Source organism: Cariama cristata, unplaced genomic scaffold, assembly GCF_000690535.1.
Source record: "Cariama cristata isolate BGI_N322 unplaced genomic scaffold, ASM69053v1 scaffold30384, whole genome shotgun sequence".
In the NCBI taxonomy this organism is placed as follows: Eukaryota; Metazoa; Chordata; class Aves; order Cariamiformes; family Cariamidae; genus Cariama; species Cariama cristata.
The window spans coordinates 392-8,035 of NW_009612812.1; the positions used below are offsets into that span (position 1 = coordinate 392).

A 7,644-nucleotide genomic window follows, 5' to 3' on the forward strand; every position below is an offset into this window, starting at 1 on the left:
GAGAAGCCCCCGCGGGGCACAGGCATCTCCGTAAATAAATATTGGCCATCGAACTCCTCCCTAAGCGGGTAGTGGTTACAAAAATACTTTCTCTAGAGGTGTAAGGGCAGGTTAATGGGATGTCAGCGCTCAGGGAGGGAGCGGGCGACGGGTTAATGTGCTTCAGCGGAGGAAGACGCTTCCCTCCTGGCGATTCCCTGCATAAGGACCTCGCGGGGAATCCATCGCTTCCCGCCAGCGTTGGCCCTCCGATTAGTCATCGTTTTCCTCCAAAAGGCTGAATCCGACTAGATCATAAAGCAGCTTTTCCAGAACAAATCCTTTCATAAAGGCATTCATCCAGAGGAACGTATTTTCCCAACTTTAGATCCAAAAAATACAACCGATCTGAGGTTTGGTGGGGGTCGAATCCTTCCCTCTGTAAGCGGGTTTTCTGAATCTTAAATGTACCTTCAAAAAGAGGGGGGAAAAAAAAAATTAAAAATACTTTGCATGAAAAACTCCTGTTTAGGCATCAGAGCGAGGAGGAAATGTCCCAGGTGGCATTTCATTCAAAAAAAAGTTTTGCCTAAGAATTTTAGCAACTCAAAGCTTGTTAACCGTCCTCGTCGTTACCGGAGTTCTTACATAAACCTGGCGCAATTTTTACTTCTCCTCACGCAAGAGCTGGTAAAAGGACCCGGTAAAATTCCTGGGAAACAACGGAAAATGCAGCAGCCGAAGAGCAGCCGACTTGGCCGTTAGTTGTACGTGAATAAAGCCCCGGCAAAGGCAACGGGCAGCGTACACGAAAGCGAGAGGTGCCCGTTCCTAGAGAGAGATCTGGTCTATAAGGGCCTGGAACTAGCTAATTTCTTGTTTAAAACTTAACTCCCGTCATCATTTTTACGGAAACGCTTCCACCAAGCGCCCTCCGGGATCTGAACTTCCCCGCGGAGCAGCCGGATCACCAATACCTGTGGTGTCCACCTGGGGTAGGAGCCGGAGAAAGACGGGTCGGGCGTAGGGAGGCAAAACCTTCTGCAGCTCCCGGTACAGGACGTTGGGGTTGACTTTAGCTTTGGGATCTGCGATCGCCGCCATCCCAGCTTTGCCCTCCACCCCTGAAACAGAAAAGCACTGCTCGCAGAATTACAAAAACCTTTGTTTTTCTCCGAGGAAATACGTAGGTATTTCCTCCTGTGCCTCTTCAAGACGAAGCGCAAACGTGCTGAGGGAAACCCAATTTAATACCGGCGGCTCCCAGTCCGTTGCCTTTCTCCCTAAACCCCGACAGCTCCGACGCGATGTTTTTTACCTGGTACTTCCACTCCGTACACCGCGACATCCGTCTGGTTGAGGATATGACTCAACGTTCCTTCCACCTCGGTGGTAGAGACGTTCTCTCCTCGCCATCGGAAGGTGTCCCCGCTGCGATCTTTGAAGTACATGTAACCGAGTTCGTCCATCACCAACACATCTCCTGGGCAGAGGGAGAGGAGAAACCAAAAACCACCTCGGGATTCAAGTTCGTTAGCGCTCCGGGCTGCCTCACTGCCCACCACTCAGCGTCACCCCATTTTCTTCCCAGAAATTGTCGTTTTCTTCCCAGAAATCACGTGGTGACTTCCCACTGCATCTCCATGTTACAAAAAAAAAGCAAGAGCAGGGGGGAAAAAAAAAAAACAAACCCTCCACCTCTGAAATGTTCATTTTTTTAAATAAATCAACAGCTGGCAACTTCAAAATGCTAAGACGTGTTCCTCTCAAAAGAAAAATCCCAGATTTAGGTCTCTGGAGACCTTTTTTGCACGAGGAACATCCGTAATTCTGAAATACCTGAAAGGTATGCCTGGTCCCCTTTCCGAAGCACGTTGTAAGCGATCTTCTTGTTGGTGGCACTCTCGCTGACGTAACCGTCGAACCGACGCAGGGGATCCTGTTGATTTATCTGACCGACGAGCAATCCCGGCTCTCCTGCAGGAAACGGGATCAACACAAGACGACACCGACATTTCACGACAAGCTAAACTTTGCGCGCGCCAAAAGACGTTCAGTCGCTGAACCGATCCATCTTTGGAGGAAAGAAGTGGAAGTGAAAACCGGTATACAACACCAGAAACCCCTTAAACCAGCCAGGGCTTTTTTTTTTTTTTCATTTTTAGGACAAAAAGCTGTGATTTGTTTGGGTTAACACTCACCTGGGTGACAAGGGATACACAGTCCACCGGAATCCCGGATCAGCTCCATCGTGTCCTCATTTACCTTCACCAAACGAATGGGATAAACATTGGGCAAAATCCGACTGTTGAAGCCACAGGCACCAACCTTCCAAAAAGAAAGAAAGAAAGGGGAAAACAAAAAAAAAAAGCTGAAGAGAACGGCTTGGGTTTTGCATTATCGCTTTCTGGGAATTCTCTGCTTTTCCCTCCCTTTCCATTTAAAGGCAAATTCACCCAAAACGTACGATTTTTCCCAGTTTTTTTGTGCACTCCACCCCTAACTACTCATTTTAGCTCCCTGCCATCCCTCACAAGAGGACCAGGAGGAGCCAGAGAAGCCAGCGGAGCATCTTTCCTTCCCGCGCACCCCTCTTCCTCCTCACCTTCCCGTCCAAGTTGGCAATGCTGCAGTTGCACTCCGTGGCCCCGTAGAATTCCCCAATCTGCTTAATTCGGAAGCGCTTTGTGAACTCCTCCCATATGGTGGGTCTCAACCCATTGCCCACCGCCAGCCGCACGCAGTGTTGGGTTTCTGACTCTCGGACCGGCTGATTCAGAAGATACCTGCAGATTTCCCCGATATACTGAATAATCTGAAGCAGTAAACACAAAAACATCGCTCAGGCTTCAGGCGACGCTTACAACGCCCCGGAAAAAGCTGACCACGAGGCCACCAGCGTCAGCATACCTCGTGGAACGTGACACGTCAGGCGTTTTAATTAACTGCGAGTGGTTGCAAGTTTAAGTCGGGGTTTCTTGCCACGAAAAAAAAAGCAAAGGTAAAGCGGTTACTGCCCTCTGGAACCCACAGGCGTTAGCACCAGAAAAGAGGACGGGAGGGATGCCTCAGCACGAATAAAGACACTCGTACAAAGAAAAACCCTCGTGGTTTAATAGACGCGCTCAAAGACCTCTAGAAAGATAACGGGGAACGAGTGGTCAACGATAAACTAACAGCAAAACGCAGTCGGAGTGGAGATCCAATTACCAGCTATAAATCCTGCCGGCGGGAGAAGGGCAAGCTAAACGCCAGGGAGGAGAAAAAGCTGCTTAAATTAGAAGGTGATGTTGACATAAACACAAATAGATGTTTATCAGCTATGAACTGCCAAGAGAATTCCTCCGCAGGGATTCCTAATGCCGATAAAGTCTGGCAGAGCTTTCCCTGCAACAGTAAGCATTCTTCTGGAGAAACCGGCTGCTCATGGCTCCGCCAAGCGGACTCTTCGCTGGGTGAAAAAAAAACCGGCTGAGTGGCCGGGCCCAAAGCATGGCGAGGAATGGAGTTAAATCCAGTTGGCGGCAGTTAAATCCGGTGTTCCCCAGGGCTCAGTGTCAGGGCCAGTTCCGTTTAATATCTTTTATCAACGATCTGGACGAGGGGATCGAGGGCACCCTCAGTCCGTTTGCAGAGGACACCAAGCTGGGCGGGAGTGTGGATCGGCTGGAGGGCGGGAAGGCTCTGCAGAGAGACCTGGACAGGTTGGGTCGATGGGCCGAGGGCAGTTGTGTGAAATTCAACGAGGAGAAGTGCTGGGTCCTGCACTCGGGTCACAACAACCCAACAAGGGTCACAACAATCGCCCTCTACAACTCCCTGACAGGAGGGTGTAGCCAGGCAGGGGTCACTCTCTTCTCTCAAGTAACGAGAGACAGGATGAGAGGAAATGGCCTCAAGTCGCACCGGGGGAGGTTTACATTGGATATGAGGAAGAATTTCTTCACCCAAAGGGTTGTCAGGCCCTGAAAGAGGCTGCCCAGGGAGGGGGTGGAGTTTCCATCCCTGGAGGTGTTTAAAAGAGGTGTAGATGTGGCGCTTAGGGACATGGTTTAGCGCTGGGCTTGGCAGTGCTAGGCTAACGGTTGGACTCAATCTTAAAGGTCTTTCCAACCTAAACGATCCTATGATTTTCTAAGATGGATGAAAGACCTTTTCTAAAGTCCTGCACACTTAAAGCAGCACCAGCGGTTTGAAGATGCCACGGCACAGGCACCTCGATATCCAACAAGGGACAGGGAATTATCTGGAGATGACTAATTAAGCAGCGAACCTGGCGCTCTCCAGTCGAGCACCAAAGATAGCGACCGCAGAGCCCTCACCGTGCATCTGTACTTCGCGCAGTCGTCCCAGAAGCGACTGGCCGAGAACTTCTTCCTGATCACCACGGTGAGGCCGTGGATTAGACACTGCCCGACTCCCATGATGTTACCTGGAAAACAAGGATCACAGGAGCTAGCTCCGGCCATCCTGGGTTCATTCGCTCAACAAGGACACAGGAAGGAGCAGGCACGGGGGAGACCAAAGCCTGACCTCCGTCTCTGAGGATGAGGAGGCTTACCTGCAGAATGATAGAGGGGGAGGCAGTTGTAGAGGACGTCCTCTGGGCGCATTCTGTAGGCGTAGTAACCGAAGGCAGCGATACGGTAATACCTGCAAGAACACGGCGCACACTAAGCGAGCGAGATGGGTAACGCTTGGGGTTTCGTGATGTGAAATGCGGCTCAAAAGGGAAATACTTCCTCGGGTCCTCACCTGCTGTGCACCACAATGGCAGCTTTGGGCATTCCTTTTGTTCCTGACGTGTAGATGTAGAAGAGTCGATCTAGAAGAAGGGAAACAGGCGTCAGACAGACTGTTCTCAACCCCCTGAGAAAATCCCCACGGGGTTTGTTTTGTGGTTTAGAGACTAGATCAGCTCTCCAGGTCAGACATTAATTCTGAATCAAGCAAGAAGAAAGGTCTGGACCTGTGTCTGACAGTAGGGCAAGTATCTAACTCCGTGATTTAAAAATATAAACTAAAAGAAAAGCCTCTTAGCAGCATTGCTCCTCGTCCTGCAAACAAAGTACCAAAATGGAGTCTCACGCCTCAGGGATCTCAGATGCTCTTAAGTGTCTTAAAGTAGGAAATCCAGACTGGAGGCCAGACAGCATCTTCCTTTCCCTCTCCTGAATCCCAAATCCACCACAGGCAAGGCAAGATTTTAATCACACACAAGGCAGCCATGGGGGAAGGTAATAGGGGCTGTTAAACACCACTGACAAATCAGACGGATTCGTGGAGCTAGTGAGGCGCTAGGTAAGTCCTGGCACACCGGCCGCTCCACCCCGCATGCGTTCCAGCGGCTGTTCTCCTGTAACGGAGGGGTTGTCTTTGGCAAGACACCAATCTCCCTCCTTCGGGTACTAAATACGTTAGTTACGTAAAGCCTGGGAGTCTCAGACAATGCGAGACTTAACCCAGAGTACTCTGGAACAAGGACCTCTCTATTTTTTTTTTCCCCTCCTTCTTTTTTCCTCCTTTCTTCTATTTGTGAGCCCAAGCTGGGTTGATTTAATCCCTCCATCTTGCTTAGTTTTCATGTTTTGCTGTCCCCTAGTCCAGCGCTCACACACATCACACTGAGGAACAGAAGTTGCCGATGACATTACCATCTAAACCTTTGACTGGAATCTGAGTTGGGGGCGATTTCGATGCGGTACCCAGAAGAGGATCAAGATGTCTGGTCTCCACAGGAACGACATCTGGGTTGTAGTCACCAGAGCAGAATTTTGCCATGTTCTTCCCCAACATCCCGTTCACTTCAGATATCGCTGCAAGACAAAGCAAGTCGCTTTTACAACAAACATAACGCTCTAGGTGGTGGCGAAAATAATCCGTGTAACATCTCATTGTGCCCCAAAACCACGGACAGGCCCGAAGAACCAGGGATTCCGCTAAAAGACATCACGGCCGTCCAGGTAACATCCGCATCGGCACGGTCAGACTGACGCAGGCGCAGTAAAGACCCTGACAAAAAAACTACGCGAAATTACCTCTCCCCACGACCACGTCACAATCTTCAAGTAATCTAGAATTGTTTCAAGGAAAAATAAATCACCAGATCTAACAATAACCACGGGAACAGAGCTCACCAGAGAAGCAGGGATGTATTTAAACCCAGCAGCCACTGACAAACCTCACCTGCGGCAGAAAGCGTGGCATTAAGCGAAGAGCATTAACACGGCAAAAGAGCAAAATACACCTTGCAGCACGCGTCGCCACTTCTTAACGAAGCGCGAGGCTCCTGATGCAGCTCTTCGGGCACCGCGATATCAGGAAGATGCCGGCAGATGAAACTGAGCTACTGACTGCTCTACTCAAAACACCGCTCGTCTTTTCGCCTCAGACACTAACCGAACGCTTCTGCCTTTTGCAATCAGGAGATTTACCGCCTTCCCTAGCTTTTAATAGCGCCAGCTGCCTCTCTGGTTTTAGTTTCCTCGGTCTCTGCCTTATTCTGGACCAAGCAAACAGTTCACGAGTTGCCCATAACGCATACGAACACCCAAGCGACTCACCGGAAGACAGCTCCCCTCCGAAGATCACGGCTTTCGCACCCGAAGTCATCACGCAGTAAACCAGAGAATCCAAGCGTAAATTGAAGTTGATCAGAGCCGCCTCGATGCCGATCTTTGCCATCCCTAGCCAGAGGCCAACAAACTCGGGACGGCTCTCCATAAAGATCGCAATGACGTCCCCCAGTCGGAAACCTTGCTGGTAGAAGTAGTTAGCCACGGCGTTGGAATACTCATCCAGCCTCCGGAAGGTCCACTGCTCACCAGTGGCTTCGTAAATCAGGGCCACTTTGTCGGGGTGCCTGCGGACAACATCCTGGAACATCTTGGGGATGGTGCTTTTGGCTTTTTGATGCCTTCGTAACTTGTACTTGACTCGTAACAGCACTGAGAGGCCGCTGCAGCAAAGAAAGAGCGTAACGACTTAATTTTCAGTACAATTTCTAAATTAGAAGGGATGTGGGCGGGATGTGAGTGTCCCACCGGCATCCCCCTGCCCTCGGACAGCTGTAAGCGTTACCCTGAAACTGGAACTTTTAATCACTGCTGCTCTACAGAGAGCGACGGCTATTTTAACATTACGGTAAATAAACAGTAGACAGCAACTGTTCTGGTACTTTCCAGGCTATAAAACACAGGGAATCCATCTTCACATTGATACCAACTCAAACGAGCCCACAGGAAATATTAAAGAGGGTAAATTACGCCTTTTAACAGTGTCTTCCACCATCCCTAAAAAAAAAAAGGAATTGGCAACCATTGCTTTTACCTAGAAAGGAAGCAAATGCACTTCACGCGGGAAGCGTCTTTCTTGCCAGCATCTTTGTGCCATTTCATACAATTGCACCCCTCAGGACCCAAAAGCATTTAAACGACAAAGACAACTCGACCCTTCGATAACAATGCGCGGCCTCGGCTTCAAGAGAACAAAGCCAAAGGCTTCCCCTTTCACCCACAAGACGTAAGGAGAGCCAGCGTGTTGCTTGTGGGCGCATTTTCCTGTGAGTCAGTCTCTGTCGCAGTCCTGGGATGATAGGAAGCGAGGCCATCTAAATCCTACCAGGCAGAAGCCATAGATTTTAATAATAATTAATAAATAATAATA

General features: G+C 49.7%; 1 protein-coding gene across 1 annotated transcript; it reads right to left on the reverse strand.

Moving 5' to 3' along the window:
- Positions 1 to 292: 292 nt before the first annotated feature.
- SLC27A1 (solute carrier family 27 (fatty acid transporter), member 1) lies at positions 293 to 6,933 on the reverse strand. Its single transcript, XM_009698787.1, has 11 exons — positions 6,543 to 6,933; positions 5,634 to 5,795; positions 4,735 to 4,804; positions 4,541 to 4,632; positions 4,302 to 4,411; positions 2,585 to 2,794; positions 2,181 to 2,307; positions 1,819 to 1,956; positions 1,298 to 1,462; positions 957 to 1,103; positions 293 to 450 (listed from the first exon to the last, which is right to left on the reverse strand). Exons 1-11 carry the CDS (start codon positions 6,862 to 6,864, stop codon positions 293 to 295), a joined length of 1,701 nt encoding a protein of 566 aa, XP_009697089.1. The 5' UTR covers positions 6,865 to 6,933.
- Positions 6,934 to 7,644: the final 711 nt, after the last annotated feature.